Source organism: Mytilus trossulus, chromosome 6, assembly GCF_036588685.1.
Source record: "Mytilus trossulus isolate FHL-02 chromosome 6, PNRI_Mtr1.1.1.hap1, whole genome shotgun sequence".
Taxonomy (NCBI): Eukaryota; Metazoa; Mollusca; class Bivalvia; order Mytilida; family Mytilidae; genus Mytilus; species Mytilus trossulus.
In genome coordinates, this window is record NC_086378.1 from 66,620,172 (window position 1) to 66,641,857 (window position 21,686).

General features: G+C 31.2%; 1 protein-coding gene across 1 annotated transcript; it reads right to left on the minus strand.

The window, feature by feature from the left end:
- Positions 1 to 300: 300 nt before the first annotated feature.
- LOC134721709 (early growth response factor homolog 1-like) lies at positions 301 to 2,723 on the minus strand. The gene has a single exon (XM_063584883.1). It carries the CDS (start codon positions 2,431 to 2,433, stop codon positions 439 to 441), a length of 1,995 nt encoding a protein of 664 aa, XP_063440953.1. The 5' UTR covers positions 2,434 to 2,723; the 3' UTR covers positions 301 to 438.
- Positions 2,724 to 21,686: the final 18,963 nt, after the last annotated feature.

Consider the following 21,686-nt stretch of genomic DNA (forward strand, 5'->3'; position numbering starts at 1 on the left):
TCCTGCATCTAAGACTAAACTATCAATCCATACACATCCAACATCCAATGGATTTAGTGTAAACACGTCATAAACAGCCAGAGAAAAACATGACCTTGTGCAATGCCAAGTTACAGGTATGGACAGTCTCTTACTAAATTTTGTAGTAAATGCTTTTGACTTCAATTGTGTGTTTATTTCTAGGGTTATTGATTTTACTGACAAACTTAAAATAAATATTTATTGAAAAAGAACATTTGATAACGAACAAGTAAGTTTAAAAAAATAATTTAAACAATATATACAGAAAGTAACCAGAAAATGAGAAAGTTCTTGGACATCTACCGGTTTAATTAAGCTTCAAAACAATAGGCAATTGTTTAAAAGATAGCAATATTTGGCAAGATTCTAAAATTCAACAGTGGACATACATGATATGTTATAGTTTGTATAAATTGCTCAATTTGATGATTCTGTTTCAAGATGACTGTGACTGTCTTGAAAGTGAGTATTTGCTTCATCCAAGCTGTGTGATTCGTAACTACACTTGCAGCACTTTAAAGGAAACGATTTAGTATGTCTATGAATATGTGATTGAAAGTGTTCTTTCCTATGAAAGGCTTTATCACACACAAAACAACGGTACTTCTTTTCTCCATGAATTCTCTTATGTCTGAAGTACGATGATCTATTTGTAAATGTCTTACTACATAGTTCACACACAAACTTTCCTGACGAAGCATCTCTCGGAACTTGATTTGGTAAACTTTCCGATTGTCTTTTCTTGTAACTTCTCTGCCTCATTATTTTATTGTCATGTTGGTCCATTCCAGCTGACCCCTGTAGCACATCATTGCTGCTATCTTCTCCATACAACTCAGAATTGTCCTGCATGTAAGATTCTTCTGCTATGTCATCTCCATGGTATTCAAAATGTGTTGAAGTGTCCTTGTAATTTGTAGTGTCCCCATCGGAACTGTAACTTTGATTGTAATAATTCCCTGTTGAAGAGCTATATTCCTCGTCATTTTGAGGTTCTGACTTTACAACAACTGGGCTGTTATTTCCATTAACCACCATTTCATTACCAGTGTTAGACATACTGTTATGACTCCTATCATCAATGAATTGTTTAGAAAGTGAACTTTCGAGAGAGTTTGGTGTCTTCTCTCTCTCAATGTCAGGATTTCTTGGACTGTTAACTTCACTTCTGACTGGCGATACAACTTCTTGTTTAACAGACACATTCTTTAAGATTTTAGATCCATTGTCACATTTGCTTGGCGTTAATCCCTTTATATTTTGATTTTGCTCAGACTGATTGTTTGACGGTGGGTCTTCATTCTCGTAATATTTTGATGTCTTTTTACAAACACTTTGTTGTGCTCGCCTTACAGCAAATTGTTCATCAAGCTGATTTTGCGCAAAATAAAAATCAGCTAGGTTTTGAGCTCTTGGTGGTTCATCATAAGGTTGTGTAATTTCAGTATCTTTAGTTTTAATTAATGGGTAGGTTATTTCCTCATTTGATGACCTTCGTCTCCTTCCACGTGACCTTGAAAGTGAAATCAATGAACTAAACTGTTGGCTTTTATATAAAGGTGCACTATCCTCTGATTCCTGGGAAGCAGAAATTTCCGTGTTTCTATTTAATGATCTATCATCTTGTATTGGTCCAGAAGTTAGTTCCTGTCTTCTTGTCAGACTTGACATTACTTGGTTGTTTTGAGTGTTGATACCATTATATTGATATTTTCCTTGTAAGGATGGTGAATCTCTTGTTTTATATGATGGATACACTTCTCTCTCAGATATGTCATTCTTCTGGTTCCCTGTTTTGCATAAATCTGGTCCTGAGTCTCCCACTACAGGATTGTTTATAGAGTTTTGCTTTAAATTATTAACAATACTGTGTAAAACTTTTCCTGGTTTTCTTGGTTTTCTTTGATTCTGAATTTTATTGTCAACAGATTTATTTTCACAGCTCTCCTGATTTCCAGAAACAGATATTTGTCTTTCACATTCTTGGTTCTGACTTTTCTGCTTTCTAAATTGCCATGAATTATCTGTTCTTTCATTCATCCCAGCGTTAGTGACACTTTTCTGTTTACTACCTTGAGCGGGTTTCGTATAATTTTCAGTTTCCATATAATCATTCGTCATATTTGGTGATCGATTCTGTTTGGTTTGTTTCCCTTGAATCGGTAAATCATATATTTGTTCACTTGATGATTCTGAAAGTGGAGATGACGTATTAATCCTACTTGTTTGTCTGTACACTGTAGCTTGATCTTTATCATAGGCTGACTTCTTATCCAGAACCATGTATCCTAGCACTTTATATTCTGCTATTTTTAGGTCCAACCACATGATGAAATGAGAAAGAGTCCATGGCTGGACCCTCCTCATCATGTCCGAAAACATTTGTTTCACATCCACTAAATCAGCATCCATTGTCGAAGGTTAATCACGCTACTTTCACTTTCACTTTATCACAATCATAAAATAGTTCAACCTCTTTACTATTTCTAGGCATTAAATGTCTTCAGTTTTTCAAGGCATCAAATTTCTACTGATTTTTAAGACATTACAATCCTTCAGTTTTTCATTACTGTCCTTTGGTTAAACCAACCCAGAAATTTATATCATGAAAATGTCACAATACTCACAAAGTATTACTATTGCCTTTAGAGCAGTACCTGAGGGTAGTAAAATCACACCTGTCTGTCTGGCTGATTATCAAATCAAACAATCACTGGGAGAAAAAGAGTACTGCTCAAAGGCATGTGTGACATATTCAATTATTTCTAATTAGCTACAGGCAGTTTAATTAGACAAATTTGAAATAAACATAATTATCCTAATGAAATTAATTTTTCATAACACATGATTTGGGGAAATATTTGAACAAATTATTCAGCATTCAAAAACAAATGTGAAAACTGGTATATTATTTAAAAATGCTTCTAAAACCCTGCAAGGAATGATGCCTATGAGACAATATAGTGTTTTTACACACAGAATTGAAAAATTGAAATGTTAAAAAAGGAGATTATTTTCTCTATGGGAAGGTTAAAGTTTAAAAAAATAAAAATAATTAAACGTTATAAAAATGCTTGGGAACATACCCCTATGAGACAGAAGTTTTTTCAACAAACCATAATTATGAAAATCTGGGACTATTGTACTTAACTAAGTACTTAGTACAATAGTACAATAGTCCTAGTAAAAATCAAAATTGTAAAAAAATCACAGTAGGTTATTGTCTGTATGGGAAGGTTACAGTCTCACAAACTTTTAAACAAAGATTATGAATTAAATTGTGAAGTTAAACAGTTGACAAATATAATTCTACTGGAAAAGTAATTAAGTTTTTTTATATGAAAGATGAATTACCTATCACACAGAGATTAACATCAATAAACACTTTATTGTCAATTGATCTCAATGCTTGAATGTGTAATTATAGTATTAATATATTGTTTAGTGTTTTGAAGTGATTCTTATAAAGAACTGTTTGAAAGTGATCTAGTTTCACTGCCATATTCAAAAGTTTTAGCTCACCTTGTGAAAGGCGATATGAGCTGCTCCTTTTTTGACTGTAACCTTACTTTTTTCCAAAGCTTTTAGTTATTTATAATTTTGTTCATTTCAGATGAGGGAAATTTATCTTGTATTTTTTTTTTCCATCAAAAGAAATCTAAATTTTGTTACGTACCGGGGGTAATACCTATTAAATTGCCTAAAAACCATAAACATATATCTTTGCTATAAAATAATTTCAGGAATTTTTTTAAAATTTTTATTCCAAGTTTAATATGATTTAATTTCCCAAGAAAATTTATGTCCTGTACAAGAATGAACAGAGATGTTAGTAGTTTATATTAAAGGAATAATAACCGAACAACACAACATAATGGTAATGACCTACAGTAACAGAACAACACAACATAGTGTTAAGTGACATATAACAACACAAAAAACATCCCCATGTAATTGTTCAGTGACCTTCAGCAACCAAATATCACCATGCTAAGTGACATACAGCAATCCAACAACACAACACATTGTTCAGTGACCTTTAATAACATAACAACACTACACATTGTTCAGTGACCTTTAATAACATAACAACACTACACATTGTTCAGTGACCTTTAATAACATAACAACACTACACATTGTTCAGGGACCTTTAATAACAAAACAACACTACACAGGGTTGACTGACATATTCCCCCCACCTACAAGCTCCTAAACAACAAGTTTGACACAATCTCATTCTATTCAAAATGTACTTTTAGATCATACTTTATGATTACAGGTGAGCAATCCAGCTACTATATTTCTGCTGAGGAAATTTTCATTCTAAATGATATTTTATGGTCAATAATAGAGAACTATACAGTATGAAATGAACCTTTATATCTGTGGGGGTCTATCCAAGTCTAGGGGAGGGAAGAATTAACAATGTTTAATTAATATCAGATATTCCTCGTTACATCATTTTTATGGGAATCTGAGATGAAAATGACCTATTCCGTCTACTCATTTAGATTTATGATAATTGAAATATAAGCAGATTAATTGGTTGTTCACTACCTGATATTGTAAAAGATTTGAGCTGCATAAACCTAATAATTTAAACTAATTTTCATCTTTCATTCGGAATATTACTGTATGAGTCAAAGTAATAGATACATGTATCAGTAATACATATTAAAATAAAAATAGGTTTTTACTATGAAATAAAAACAAAATGTATTTAAGTGTATAAAGAAAAAATTCCTTGCATTCAATGGGCTTAAAATCTGTATGACCTTTTTCAAAACACAACTATTATATATATAGATTCCTATACTGCAACAAATCTATTACAATATTTCTCCACTCGAGACAGTTAGATTTTAAAAAACATGAGGCTTTAAATTTAACTGTCGAGAGTGGAGAAATATTGTTATACATGAGATATAGTGTTAATGAATCTGTTTCTCTGACGATTTTTATCGTTCTTTTTTTTTTTAAATCAGAAATTTGTGTTCCTTTTATACGACGTCATCAGGCATGATTGCCTTTTTCAAGTAACTTGTAGGTACGTAAGTTTCCATCCATTTTCTGTTTGTCTGTCCATCACAATTTTTTTCAAGATGATAACTAAGAAATTGCATTAGAAATGATATGGTGTATAAATTGATTATATATAGATAAAACAAAATCTGATTGTTTGATTGGTGTTTGCTTGATGCTACATGAGTATTAAAAGGCCCTGAAACATGGATCTACAACATTTTGAACCTTTAGGTGTAATTAATATAATCTATAAATAATTGATTTTAGGACTTATTATGCACCACCTACTATAGAAGAGGGGCATTATGTTTTCTGGTGTCCGTTCGCTTCAGGTTAAAGTTTTTGGTCAAGGTAGTTTTTGAAGAAGTTGAAGTTCAATCAACTTGAAACTTAGTACACATGTTCCCCATGATATGATCTTTCTAATTTTAATTCCAAACTAAAGTTTTGACCTCAATTTCACGGTCCACTGAACATAGAAAATGATTGTGCGAGTGGGGCATCGGTGTACTATGGACACATTCTTGTTCTAATCTATTTTTAATCTGATGTTATCATTTTATCATATATATTATTTTATTCTTTGAATGATTTTTATGTTGAAATATTATTATCGTCGGATTTAATAAGTGAAGCCATGTTTTTGTAGATCACCCAATTGTCTTCTGTATGTCCTTCAGGTCCCCACCCAGTATTTAGAGTATATCATTTCTGTCATTTGTAATAAAAATGGCCATTCAAATATTTCATGCCATTCATTAAAAAAATGTGAATATGAAAATTATATTATGCGGTATGGGCTTTGCTCATTGTTGAAGGCTGTACGGTGACCTGTAGTTGTTAATGTCTGTGTCATTTTGGTCTTTTGTGGATAGTTGTCTCATTTGCAATCATACCACATCTTCTTTTTTATATCATCTGGTAATCTAATGTTATTATTGACAGAGATATCTATCATGGTCATTCATTGATAAAAATGTTTACAAATAAGGAATTTTTACAGATATTCGAACAATCACAAAAAACTATCATGCAGTGATTCTTAATTAATAACCGCAGACAAAAAGACATGGGCATTGCACAATATTACACTTCCGAAAACAAATGATGCACAAATACAACACATGTCAAAATATGCATGATTTATTATAACATCATAATAAATAGACATTTACATTATAGGATAGAACCTTTACTATTGTGTAAGGTTAATCATTGAAATCTGAATAATGTCATTAGCAGTTACATGTTTTAATTAAGTTACTATAAAAGTCGTAAATGACAATTGGACTGACTTTGACAAGCCTTTGATCACAAATCAGTACAGTAATAGTCTGTTAACTCTGTTGATGCTGAAAAGCTAAATTTTCAGTTTTTCTGGATATTTGATGGCAAGAAGTTGATTAAAATTTAAAAATTGAATATTTTTTAGCAAAATATGAAACTTCGCAAAAAATCACACTTGTAAAGCATATTACAAAACATTTGAATGATATGTAATTGATTTAGAGTCAAAAAGTTAAGTCAATCTAAACTGTGGAGGTAACAGGTAACATTTCCTTCTGTCATAAAATATATAAAGTATTGAGTTGCACTTATTATCCCTGTCTTCAGTTAATATACATGTACACTAAAAACATATATCAAAGGATAGCGATATCTCCGATGCTTAGGGTTAATTTTCTATAAATGTTTTTTTTTGTGGTAGCCACGCGTTCAACCCACCATTTTCTTTACAAGGAAAGCCTATACTAAGTCAGGAATATGACAGTTGGCTTCCATTCGTTTGATGTGTTTGAGCTTTTGATTTTGCCATTTGATGAGGGATTTTGCATTTTTAATTTTTACTTTTGAGTTTATTTTTTTTATTAATTCTTTATTTGTTCCTTATGACATTGACACAGTCAGGCTTTTAATTCTGGAGTGACTATAAGGTTATTAAACTTTGTTCAGGCTTTTGTTAAGATTTGCCTCCAGTTTTACATCTAAATTGTAATATTTTTAAGTTTGATTATCTGAGCATATAATTGTATCTTAAAGAAAGTGCCTTGGTGTAGAGTGGACTGTTTAGTCTAACTAATGTCTCACTTAAGCCGCTCAACACTTTGTTTAAACCCAGCACAAACGAGTGCTTTTTACTCCAATCTTAATAGACTAGAATTTTCAGTTTTCCTACTGAAGGTCAGTGGATTTTTTCCAGGCACTCAAACCTCCTCCACAAATAAAAACTTACAACAATAAAATGTATCATAAAACACAATCAATCTCCATCTAATAGAAAACAAGTACACAATAATCCCACATCACATGCATATAGATACATTAATTCAATATACATCCATGAACAGTCCTTTGACCTACATTAATGTTCAGTCACATACATGTACAGTCATTTGACATATATGCATGTTCTTTTCTTTGACATACATTCAGGTACAATCCTTTGACATACATACATGTTCAGTCCATTGACAAACAAACATGTACAGTCCTTTGACACACAAACATGTTCAACCATTTGACATAAATACATGTACATTCCTGTAACATACATACATGTACAGTCCTTTGACATACATACATGTTCCGTCATTTGACATACATACAGGTACAGCCCTTTGACATACATACATGTACAGTCCTTTAACATACATACATGTACAGTCATTTGACATACATACAAATACATTCCTATGACATACATACATACATGTACAGTGCTTTAACACACATACAAGTACAGTCATTTGACATACATACATGTTCAGTCATTTGACATACATACATGTACAGTCCTTTGACATGCAAACATGTTCAGTCATTTGACATACATACATGTTCAGTCATTTGACATGCATACAAGTACAGTCTTTTGACATGCATACATGTACAGTCCTTTAACATACATACAAGTACAGTCATTTAACATACATACAAGTACAGTAATTTAACATACATACAAGTACAGTCATTTGACATACATACATGTTCAGTCTTTTGACATACATACATGTACAGTCTTTTGACATGCATACATGTACAGTCCTTTAACATACATACAAGTACAGTCATTTAACATACATACAAGTACAGTCATTTGACATACATACATGTTCAGTCTTTTGACATGCATACATTTACAGTCTTAACATACAAACATGTTGTACAGTCTTTTGACATACATACATGTACAGAACTTTCACATACATACATGTACAGTTCTTTGACATACATAAATGTACAATCCTTTCACATACATACATGTACAGTCCTTTCTCATACATACATGTACAGTTCTTTCACATACATACATGTACAGTGATTTGAAATACATAGTCGGGCACAGTCATTTAACATATATACATGCATGTAAGCCAGCTCATTGCTTCGTCACCTACTTTTTGTTTTCTAACCTACATTTTCTTGATACAATTAATCATATATTATATAACATTGGCCAGATTGTTACATGAAATGTAGACTAGGACAAATAACATTTAATGGAAATAAAAATGAGTAAGAAATAGTTTGCGATGACTATGTAGCTCTACATTACAATAGAGAAACTTTTTATACTAATTTTATTGTAAACTAAATTTAATTTGGCATAGGTACAAGTATCCCAGTTGGTTATGAGATAATCTCTTTGTATGAAGGACAGAAGATCTGAATCATTAATAGCGTTGACAGGTTAAATGTATATTTTTTTTTACATATTAATAATAATGTTTTTATGACTCACACATGGTGTAATGTGGCTGGTTATGTAAAATATATGTAATTATTAATTCATTATAATTTTTAATAACGAGCCCTTGAGATTTTGAAGATAGAAATTGCTTGTGTATACTTTTTAAGTTTTAAGTTTTTTTAAAGAATGGGTATTAAAATGATACAATTTCTTAGACCTCATTGTAGCCTAAAAATTTAGCAATCTGATTGGAATCTGTTCCTGTGTTTAAACAGGCTGCGACGAAAAGCAAAGTTTTGACACAACGATGTCTATAAAAATCATATTGAAAATTAAATTCCTCTCTGACATAAAGAATTAGTTCCTTTCAAACTGTGGATCACAATTGATTGTTCATGAAATTATTAAGCCGTACAGAGTTATCTTTTTTTTTTTTAACTTTATTAACTTGATAAAAGAAAATTTTAGTGTTCAGAAGTAGTAAAGAAAACTAATGTGAAAATTTGATTGAGTTTTGTAATATTTTGTCTCCGCAAATTATTTCTTTATTGAATATTTTATTTTCAAATATTAAAAGTTTGAAAAATTTTGTACATTAAATGATGCTGACAAACTCTTAATTAATATCAACAATCTCTCCTCCTTGTTAGATGTGCAGATATCAAAACAAGATCCCCTTTTAGATAAAGATGACAGAAGCTGTTACATTGAAATCGTGCATATAAAAATGTTTGATCCAGTTCACTGCTGCAAGGGCTAGGAAATTTGAAATCTGTAAAGCATGTTTATCTAATGAAAATGTTTAGTTAAAGTAGAATTCTTTGAGATGGTTGACTAAAGTTATTTTCTAAATCACATTTCACCTCTACAAATACATGTAGAAATTCTAACATGGAACTGGTTTTTGTAATACTAGTAAGCAGGTAGAATGATGTGGATCAAACCTGGTCAAATCGCACCTGAAACCTTTGAAACCTGTGACCTTTAACGAAAGGAAGAATTGAATCAGTTTAGCTCTTTGCATAATTGCTAAAAAGTGACTTTTGATCTGAGGCAATTTTCAAAATTGGTCTTGTGACCTAAGAGTGAATGCTATAGGACCCCTAATGATGTTTTTGCACAATTTTTGTGTTTCTTCCTTAATCGCTATATTAATGACCCTCCCTTAATTGATGACTAAGATGCAAAATCAAATTAAGTTAAAAAAAAAAACAAGATTTTAAAGCTTCTATAAATTCGATCTTCAGTAAAACAGAACTTAGATTTTAGATTGCTGAAATTCAACCTGTCAAGCCAGCTTCAATTTGAATCTTGCCACATGTTTAGGTTCTAGATCAAAGTCACACATATTATCATTGGTTGTCATTGATATATGAGCTGCATTGGATACAAATCTACCTTACACAAATGAAGATCAATACATCTGTTCAGCTATCTTGGGTTGAAATTCTGTTTGAAAAATGAGTTAAAATAATAACCCTACTAGAAAAAAGACTTAAGATCATCTTCTTTTTCCTGTTTGCATGTTCCAAAATTACAAAAAAAATGTTCACACATCTTTGACAGTCACTGTTTTCAGTTGTTCAGTTGTTTGGTTTTCTGTTTTGTTATAACAGAATACTTCACATCAGAGCTTTTATTCATACCAAGGTCATTCACCTCAATGTATGGTTAGAAGGAATCTTTACTAAAACATTGTCTCTCATTTTGTATAAATACTCAAACAGCTTATTTTTTAATTAATTTTTTTTTTATCTTGAATTTAAATTGAAAGTGACTTTAATCAAAATGTTATATAATAAATTACTAAAGGATATTGTAATGTTCCAGGGGAAATTAAACTAAAGTTTATATATTCTTTAATAAGAAGATTTTAATAAAATGATTCAGTAACGCATTGATTTCTGAAGCAGTTAATAGTTGTATATATGCACACAGTATACCTTTGAAATTTGATATTTTTGCAACCTGATGAAAGATTTATCTTCAATGAATTAACAGTGTAGAAAGTTATGAAAGTATTACAAGAAAACGTTGAACATTAGTGAGTGCAAGATATTATGTTTTAATTTATTGTTGTTATTTGAATTTGTATAATGTCTTTCCTATTGGCGCCTTCACATTGTACGATAAAACTCTGAAAACTCATTCATTTTAGCTTTTAAAATGTATATTAAAAAGCAGTTTTACCCTTATTGGTGCATATAATCTTTCACTACAGTGTGTTAAAAATTAACATGATGTATATACATTGCATATAATGATTTCATACAAAATCAAGTCTTTTGTTCAAGTATTTTGTATATAAATTTGAAATTCTCTACGTGAAGCCACCACTACTCACAGGTGTGAAATATTAATAAAAAAAGTCCCAATACAATTCATTGTACCATATGTAGTATCGGTTGCTTTCAAAATTATGTTACTTACTATAAGTATAAAACACTCGATTGAACACATTAAGAATAAGTGTGCACCTGCTACTGACATCAAAGTTTGTATATTATTAATTGCAATAGATTTGATTTTATAGATTTTTTAAAAACATTTTTAAGAATAAAATATTGTTAAATGTCTTGACTCATAATTTTTCCATATGGTGTCAATCTTAACTACTTCCTCAAGTCATCAGATACAATTGGTGATATGTATGCTGAAAACAAATTATTTTTCCTGTTTGAATGGTTTTACACTAGTAATTTTTGGGGCTCTTTATAGCTTGCTGTTTGATGTGAGCCAAGGCTCTGTGTTGAAGCTGTACCTTGACCTATATATAAATGTTTACTTTTAAAAATTGTTACTTGGATGTAGAGTTTTCTCATTGGCACTCATACCATATCTTCCTATATTTAATATTTTTGTGGATACTTTATTTCATGTTTAGCTCTTTCAAGGCCACTTTGTAATGATTTAATTTCCAGATTTTTAATTTAATTTATGTGGTCATATAAGGAAAGATCATATGAAATAATGATTATTTGTGGTGTACCAATTTTTGTGGATTTTGTGAATATAGGTAAACCACAAATTTAAATGAACATTAAAGTACACATCTTCCATAGGCTTGAGTAGATACTTCAGAAAAAACACTAAATCAAATATAAATACAATCCCATATTTTAAGCTAAATCCACGATTTTTTTTGTAAACAAATATAAATGAATTGATAGTATTCAAAAGTGGAGGGGATGGTATGACAAATTTTACATGTATCTTAATATTATTTAAAGGATTTTTTTCCATGTAGAGATATTAATGTTTCTTTGTAAAATAAATGTACTAAAGTTATGATATACATGTATTATTTAATTTTAAAATTCAATTTGTCATTTTCATTCTACAATTAATGGGAAGATTTGTGATAACTTGATAGGAATCTTATCAAGGTGCAAATTTTACAATTCACTCATCAATTATATGAAGATATAGATAGTTTACATGTAAAACAGTAAGATCTCAAATAAGTGTCAAAAGTACTTATATAGTAAGGTATCATATTAACTTGACACTTAATGGGTGGCTTTTTTCACTTTCTACAGCCAAGGTCAACTTGACATCTATTTTTAGATGAAATATAAGAACATAGATGTAAACTGTTGTTATCTATTTTACTAATGTTTTTATAATTTAAAAAAAGCTGAAAAAATAAACACATTTCTCATAAATACATTAATAAAGAAGAAAGAAAATAACATTTTCATGAGTCAGTTCAAGGACATATGAAATAGACGAAACTACGTATTTGAAAAGGAAATCTTTTGAAACAACTTAAAATGAAAAAATGCATCTCAGACTCAGTGCTAAACACAATAATACAATTAATGCAAGATTTTGAATAAAGTTTAAATTACCATACAATAGTCTCAGGATTTTTTAAGTCCATCTTTTTATCAGAAAGAATAGGGTAGGGGAGTCCAGTAATGGTCAACAAACTAATGGGTCAAATTTAAACCAGATGAAAGAACTTTTTGTGCTGACATGAGTTGTCATTGATATGGTTATATTAATAAATTTACTGTTTACAAAGTTTTGATTTTTTTTTAAAAGTAAGGCTTTTCTACCTCAGGCATAGATTACTTTAGCTGTATTTGGCAAAACTTTTAGGAATTTTAGTCCTCAATGCTCTTCAACTTGGTACTTTATTTGGCCTTTTGAACTTTTTTGGAATCGAGTGTCAGTGATGAGTCTTTTGTAGACGAAACGCGCGGCTGGCGTATATATTAAATTTAGTCCTGGTATCTATGATGAGTTTATTTACAGGCTAAAACGGTCTCTTTTCCATTTTTATTTTATGAAATGTTGAAGCACTTTTTGCTCCTTTTCATCTTTGATGTGAGAAATGATATACATGTACATACATATATCAAAGTGTCACACTCCTTATTTCTGTTGACAGAAACCACAAAATAGGAGCAAAACTTTGAAGTTCCCGTCATTAAAAAGTAGTGATGTGGTTTTTACCTACTAATTTCATTGTATCTCTTTTAGTGTACAGATGCTTGAAAAAGTGAAGTATGCGGTTAATATAAAATGATATAATAACCTCGAATAATCACTGTTGAGTACGTGACAGACCACAGAAACCACAAGATATATTCAAATGAATCATTGAGGATAGTGGTTCCTTTTTTGTTTAGGTTTAAATGTCTTTAAATGGTTTATGAATAAACAAGTGCTTGAGAAATAAATAGTGTGTATGGCAAATGTTACAAAAATATACAGAATTCAATCCAATTTGATGAATGAAGTGTTGAGGTGAGTTTAGTCCTGTGGTAATAAAGGTTAATTAATTGCCGAATTATGTAACATTATTGGTGTATCAAAAGTTCAAATGGTAGCCCAAATTTCAGTACATGTATAATATTTTTTCCAGAAATGACAAAAGCAAGGATAGTAGTATATTTGGCTAACATCTAAACAGTTCAAAAGCTATGCTACTTAAATCTTTTAATTATATTTGACATTGAACCCAATTTTGAGTACCTGTGTGTAAATAAACTTTTTTAAAACCTATAGGTTCATTTAAAAAGTATGTCTTAAGGTTTTAAATATATCAAGAGGTCACATAAATGATTGATAACAAGTCATTTCTGTACCACATCATAATGATAGTCTAAAATGATGGATAAGGTACTTATGAGGCAACCAGTTCTAAAGTTAGAAGTATAATATTCAAAACTTATCTTAAAGTTTACTGTTGGCTGTTTTCACTTTAGTAAAATTCAAAAATGACTGAAATACTACTTGTTCACAGCTCACTGTTGACAGATAAGGCATGTTCATAAGTGACTACAAACATTACTTGTTCACAGCTCACTGTTGACAGATAAGGCATGTTCATAAGTGACTACAATCATTACTTGTTCACATCTCACTGTTGACAGATAAGACATGTTCATAAGTGACTACAAACATTACTTGTTCAAACTTCACTGTTGACAGATAAGTCATGTTCATAAGTGACTATAATCATTACTTGTTCACAGCTCACTGTTGACAGATAAGACATGTTCATAAGTATCTACAAACATCACTTGTTCAAACCTCACTGATCTCAGATAAGGCATGTTCATAAAAGCTACAAACATTACTTGTTCACATCTCACTGTTGATAGATAAGTCATGTTCATAAGTGACTACAAAAATTACTTGTTCACAGCTCACTGTTGACAGATAAGGCATGTTCATAAGTGACTACAATCATTACTTGTTCACATCTCACTGTTGACAGATAAGACATGTTCATAAGTGACTACAAACATTACTTGTTCAAACTTCACTGTTGACAGATAAGTCATGTTCATAAGTGACTATAATCATTACTTGTTCACAGCTCACTGTTGACAGATAAGACATGTTCATAAGTATCTACAAACATCACTTGTTCAAACCTCACTGATCTCAGATAAGGCATGTTCATAAAAGCTACAAACATTACTTGTTCACATCTCACTGTTGATAGATAAGTCATGTTCATAAGTAACTACAAACATTACTTGTTCACAGGTCTCTGGGGACAGATAAGTCATGTTCATAAGTAACTACAAACATTATTTGTTCACATCTCACTGTTGACTGATAAGTCATGTTCATAAGTGACTACAAGAATTACTTGTTCACATCTCACTGTTGACTGATAAGTCATGTTCATAAGTGACTACAATAAATACTTGTTCACATCTCACTGTTGACAGAAAAGTCATGTTCATAAGTGACTACAAGAATTACTTGTTCACTATTTACTGTTGTCAGATAAGGCGTATTCATAAGTGACTACAAGAAATACTTGTTCACATCTCACTGTTGACAGAAAAGTCATGTTCATAAGTGACTACAAGAATTACTTGTTCACTATTCACTGTTGTCAGATAAGGCATATTCATAAGTGACTACAATCATTGCTTGGGCATAGCTCACTGTTGATTGATAAGTCATGTTCATAAGCGACTACAAACATCACTTGTTCAAACCTCACTGATCTCAGATAAGGCATGTTCATAAGTGACTACAAACTTTATTTGTTCACAACTCAATGTTGACAGATAGGCATGTTCATAAGTGACTACAATCATTACTTGTTCACAGCTCACTGTTGACAGATAAGGCATGTTCATAAGTGACTACAAACATCGCTTGCTCATAAGTGACTAATAACATTACTTGTTCATACCTCACTGATGCCAGATAAGTCTTGTTCATAAGTGACTTATAACATTACTTGTTCACAGGTCACTGTTGACAGATAAGTCTTGTTCATAAGTGACTACAATCATTACTTGTTCACAGGTCACTGTTGACAGATAAATCTTGTTCATAAGTGACTACAATCATTACTTGTTCACAGGTCATTGTTGACAGATAAGTCATGTTCATAAGTAACTACAAAAATAACTTTTTCACTGATGTCAGATAAGGCATTTTTATAAGTAACTACAAACATTTCTTGTTCACAGGTCACTGTTGAAAGATAAGACATGTTCAAAAGTGGTTACACACATTAATGGTTCATAGCTCACTGTTGACTGATAAGTCATGTTCATAAGTGACTACAAACATTATTTGTTCATAAGTGACTACAAACATCACTTGTCCATAAGTGATTACAAACATTACTTGTTCATAAGTGACTACAACATCACTTATTCATAAGTGACTACAAACATCACTTGTTCATAAGTGACTACAAATATCACTTGTCCATAAGTGATTACAAACATCACTTGTTCATAAGTGACTACAACATCACTTGTTCATAAATGACTACAAACATAACTTATTCATAAGTGACTACAAACATCACTTGTTCATAAGTGATTACAAACATCACTTGTTCATAAGTGACTACAACATCACTTGTTCAGAAGTGACTACAAACCTCACTGTTGACAAATAAATCATGTCCATAAATGACTACAAACATTAGTTGTTCACAGCTCACTGTTGACAGATAGATCATGTTCATAAGTGACTACAAACATCACTTGTTCATAAGTGACTAATAACATTACTTGTTCACAGCTCACTGTTGACATGTAAGTGGCTACAAACATCGCTTGTTTATACGTGACTTCAAACATTACTTGTTCACAACTCACTGTTGACAGATAAGGCATGTTCATAAGTGACTACAAACATCACTTGTTCACAGCTCACTGTTGACAGATAAGGCATGTTCATAAGTGACTACAAACATTACTTGTTCAAACTTCACTGTTGACAGATAAGTCATGTTCATAAGTGACTATAATCATTACTTGTTCACAGCTCACTGTTGACAGATAAGACATGTTCATAAGTATCTACAAACATCACTTGTTCAAACCTCACTGATCTCAGATAAGGCATGTTCATAAAAGCTACAAACATTACTTGTTCACATCCCACTGTTGATAGATAAGTCATGTTCATAAGTAACTACAAACATTACTTGTTCAAACTTCACTGTTGACAGATAAGTCATGTTCATAAGTGACTATAATCATTACTTGTTCACAGCTCACTGTTGACAGATAAGACATGTTCATAAGTATCTTCAAACATCACTTGTTCAAACCTCACTGATCTCAGATAAGGCATGTTCATAAAAGCTACAAACATTACTTGTTCACATCTCACTGTTGATAGATAAGTCATGTACATAAGTAACTACAAACATTACTTGTTCACAGGTCTCTGGGGACAAATAAGTCATGTTCATAAGTAACTACAAACATTATTTGTTCACATCTCACTGTTGACTGATAAGTCATGTTCATAAGTGACTACAAGAATTACTTGTTCACATCTCACTGTTGACTGATAAGTCATGTTCATAAGTGACTACAATAAATACTTGTTCACATCTCACTGTTGACAGAAAAGTCATGTTCATAAGTGACTACAAGACTTACTTGTTCACTATTTACTGTTGTCAGATAAGGCATATTCATAAGTGACTACAAGAAATACTTGTTCACATCTCACTGTTGACAGAAAAGTCATGTTCATAAGTGACTACAAGAATTACTTGTTCACTATTCACTGTTGTCAGATAAGGCATATTCATAAGTGACTACAATCATTGCTTGGGCATAGCTCACTGTTGATTGATAAGTCATGTTCATAAGCGACTACAAACATCACTTGTTCAAACCTCACTGATCTCAGATAAGGCATGTTCATAAGTGACTACAAACTTTATTTGTTCACAACTCAATGTTGACAGATAGGCATGTTCATAAGTGACTACAATCATTACTTGTTCACAGCTCACTGTTGACAGATAAGGCATGTTCATAAGTGACTACAAACATCGCTTGCTCATAAGTGACTAATAACATTACTTGTTCACACATCACTGATGCCAGATAAGTCTTGTTCATAAGTGACTTTTAACATTACTTGTTCACAGGTCACTGTTGACAGATAAGTCTTGTTCATAAGTGACTACAATCATTACTTGTTCACAGGTCACTATTGACAGATAAGTCTTGTTCATAAGTGACTACAATCATTACTTGTTCACAGGTCACTGTTGACAGAAAAGTCATGTTCATAAGTAACTACAAAAATAACTTTTTCACTGATGTCAGATAAGGCATTTTTATAAGTAACTACAAACATTTCTTGTTCACAGGTCACTGTTGAAAGATAAGGCATGTTCAAAAGTGGTTACAAACATTAATGGTTCATAGCTCACTGTTGACTGATAAGTCAAGTGACTACAAACATCATTTGTTCATAAGTGACTACAAACATCACTTGTCCATAAGTGATTACAAACATTACTTGTTCATAAGTGACTACAACATCACTTATTCATAAGTGACTACAAACATCACTTGTTCATAAGTGACTACAAATATCACTTGTCCATAAGTGATTACAAACATCACTTGTTCATAAGTGACTACAACATCACTTGTTCATAAGTGACTACAAACATAACTTATTCATAAGTGACTACAAACATCACTTGTTCATAAGTGACTACAAACATCACTTGTTCACAACTCACTCATGACAGATAAGTCTTGTTCATAAGTGACTACAAGAAATACTTGTTCACAGCTCACTGTTGTCAGATAAGTCTTGTTCATAATTGACTACAATAAATACTTGCTTACTGTGCACTGTTGTCAGATAAGGCATGTTCAAAAGTGATTACAAACATTAATTGTTCATAGCTCACTGTTGACTGATAAGTCATGTTCATAAGTGACTACAAACATCACTTGTTCATAAGTGATTACAAACATCACTTGTTCATAAGTGACTACAAACATCACTTGTTCATAAGTGACTACAACCATCACTTGTTCATAAGTGATTACAAACATCACTTGTTCATAAGTGACTACAACATCACTTGTTCATAAGTGACTACAAACATCACTTGTTCATAAGTGACTACAAACATTACTTGCTCACATTTCACTGTTGACTGAAAAGTTATGTGCATATGTGACTACAAACATCACTTGTTCATAAGTGACTATGAACATCACTTGTTCACAGGTCACTGATGACTGATAAGTCATGTTCATAACTGACTACATACTAACTGTCCTTATACACAGCTCCTTATTTTTATTTCTGAAAGCAGTTTACAAGACCTATGTTCTCTTGTTTTACTTTAAAATTAAGTAATTTGCATTTTTCTTGTCATATTATACATTGTTGTACATTGTAGCACAGGTACTTGTCTCAGATTTCTTTTTCCTTTATATCGTTATTGAGGAATAAAAGGGAAAACAATTCTGAGACAAGTGCCTGTGCATCTTAGCCATATTGCAATTTGAGCCATTGACAAATTGACGGAGAGAAGATTTAGTGAAATCCATTCTTCTTTTTTTTTTCCAGCAAGCTATCATAATAATAATTAACCCACACACAAAAAAGGCAATGGAAAAAAGAACCTGTGAAAAAACTGAAAACCCTTGAAAAAAAGTAAATGGTGTCACGAAACTGCCTGACTAGATATGTTACTGACACTTAAAAGATTTCTTCTAATGACACTTTAATATGGGTCTTCAGGATCAGAGACTCTAGCTTATCAAATTAACACTATGTTAAATCTGTCAGTTTAATAGCCATTCAATGTATAGGGCTTAATTTTCATTCACAGATTTTCACATCCTTCTTATTTAAACAGATCAAATTTCTCGTTTTCTTTATGTGTGAGTATTTTCATTTCAACAAGGAATTATTCTAAATAAACAATAGTATTGAGAAGTTTGGTTTATGAATGACTTTTTAAACTACAGTGAGAGGGAAGAATAAATTTTAGTTGTTCTCAATGGCTTGGTGTCTGTTGGAGAATTTGTTAATGTAAACAGCATTGTTTTAAAGACCAACTCGTACTTTTTTATATAGTTGTACTGTATGACATCTTAAGTTTTTCTGTTTTAATAAGTTATCAAAATATTTAAAGTGCAATATAAAAGACCAACTAAGTACAAACATAAATGTTTTTAAAAGAAATTAGGTTCAATTGTTAAACAAGGTTAGCATGGACAATTATGACCAGAAATGTTAGAGTACCCTAATGCATAATTCCAATATACAGTATAAAAAAAAATGATTTTTTGTTTCAAGTTCGGTCATTTTTGGATAAAGACACTGTTCAGATTTTCTTCTAAAAAACAGTCCATAGTCTAAGTACAATATCAAAGAACAAAAAGCATTAATTTAATCAACTTCGATTCAATTACCCTATTTTGTTCAGCCAGAAGAACGATTCAACAAGTATTAGTTATATTTTACTGAAGTTTTTCGGAAATCTATAATGAATAAATATAATCTCAAAATGATAAGTTGTTTGAATTGTTGATTGATTTTTTGATAAGTTTTCGGGTAAGTTCTGATTTTCAGAAATGGTCAGTTATATTATGTATGGAATGATTTTTTGTTTTGAAGTTTCTATTATGAAATGCCCTTGACCTCATTTTCATGGTTCATTGATGATTCTTAAGTTTTCAAGGTATTTTCTGCCACTCAGATACAATAAGCAACGTGTCATATAAGTTATGTGTATGCAATGAAAGTAAGATTTACATATTAATGCAGCAGACCTACGTGAGCTCATTTTCATGGTTCATTGGTTAAAGTTAATTTTTCAAGGTTATATATAATAGATGATTTTAGCAGTTACGGAAAGAAAAAGGTAAACTATATTTGATGTACAGAATGATTGTAAGGTGTACATGGTGGTCTGTCAAATCTGACCTTGACTTTATGTTCATGTTTCATTGATCAATCTAAGTTTGCAGGGTAATTTCTGTTTATTATATACTTTAAGTTATAGATCAACCATATTTTTTAATGGAATAGTTGCACATTACAATCTGGTGGGGTTCACCTTGACCTTTACTTCATTTTCATGTTTCATTGATTAAGGGTAAGTTTTTATGGTTAGGTCCTTTTCTAAGATACAATAATCAATATGATAAATGGTACATGAAATTATTGTAAAGTGTACATTGTCTGTCTGCAGGTTGATCTAACCTTGACCTCATTTTCTTGGTTCATTGGTCAATCCATAGATGTAATTACATCTATGGTCAATCTAAAGTTTTTCTTGTTAGGTGTGTATAAGATTTTATGTCCTTTAGCTAGGAGTCATCTGACCTTGACCTCATTTTGTATGGTTCATTTGTTAAAGTTCAGTTATTTGTAGTAAGGTGACTGTTTTTCATATACTTTTGCAATAAGTTGACTTTATTTGGTGTATTAATTGGTTGTTAAAGCTGTCCATCTTCATCTAGCAGGGATCATCTAATCATGACCTTATTTTCATGGTTCATTAGTTGAAGAAAAGATTTCATGGTAATTAGGTCATTTTCTCAGATACTTTAAGGTTAACAGTATTTGGTGTGTGAAATGATGGTTAGTTGTAGATGTCCATCTTTTATGATTGATCTTACCTTGACCTCATTTTTATGGTTCATTGGTTTAAATGAAGTTTTCATGGTTTTAGTCATTTCTCAGATGCTGTATGCTATATGTTAAGTATATTTGGTGTATAGAATGATATATAGTTCAAGATGCCCATCTTTTATGATTAATCTAACCTTATCCTCATTTTTATGGTTCATTAGTTTAAAACAATTTTTCCTGGTATTGGTTGTTTCTCAGATGCTCTTCATATCTAAACATGAATTATCCCTTTTTTAGCCTAACATTTGCCCATTAAGTCTCATTAGTAATGTACCTTTTTGGCTCAATGTTTAAACACATTATTTTACTTTTACAGTTTAAATAAACTTAAGCCATAAATGTATAAACTAATCTCAATGTTTTTCATGGCTGATACTTAGATACCTGAAGTGTTTGTGAAACAAATTATTTAATGAATTTCTGTTGTAAAATTAGCATTTGTATTTTTTAAGTGTTAAATTGGAGAAAAGTCTATATGTTCTTTATTTAATAAAAAAAAAAGATGTTTTTTTTCCCTCCGTCAAATGGA

Excerpts from the sequence above, each read along its gene's own strand:
- LOC134721709 (XM_063584883.1), bottom strand. The coding sequence starts at position 2,433 with ATGGATGCTGATTTAGTGGATGTGAAACAAATGTTTTCGGACATGATG.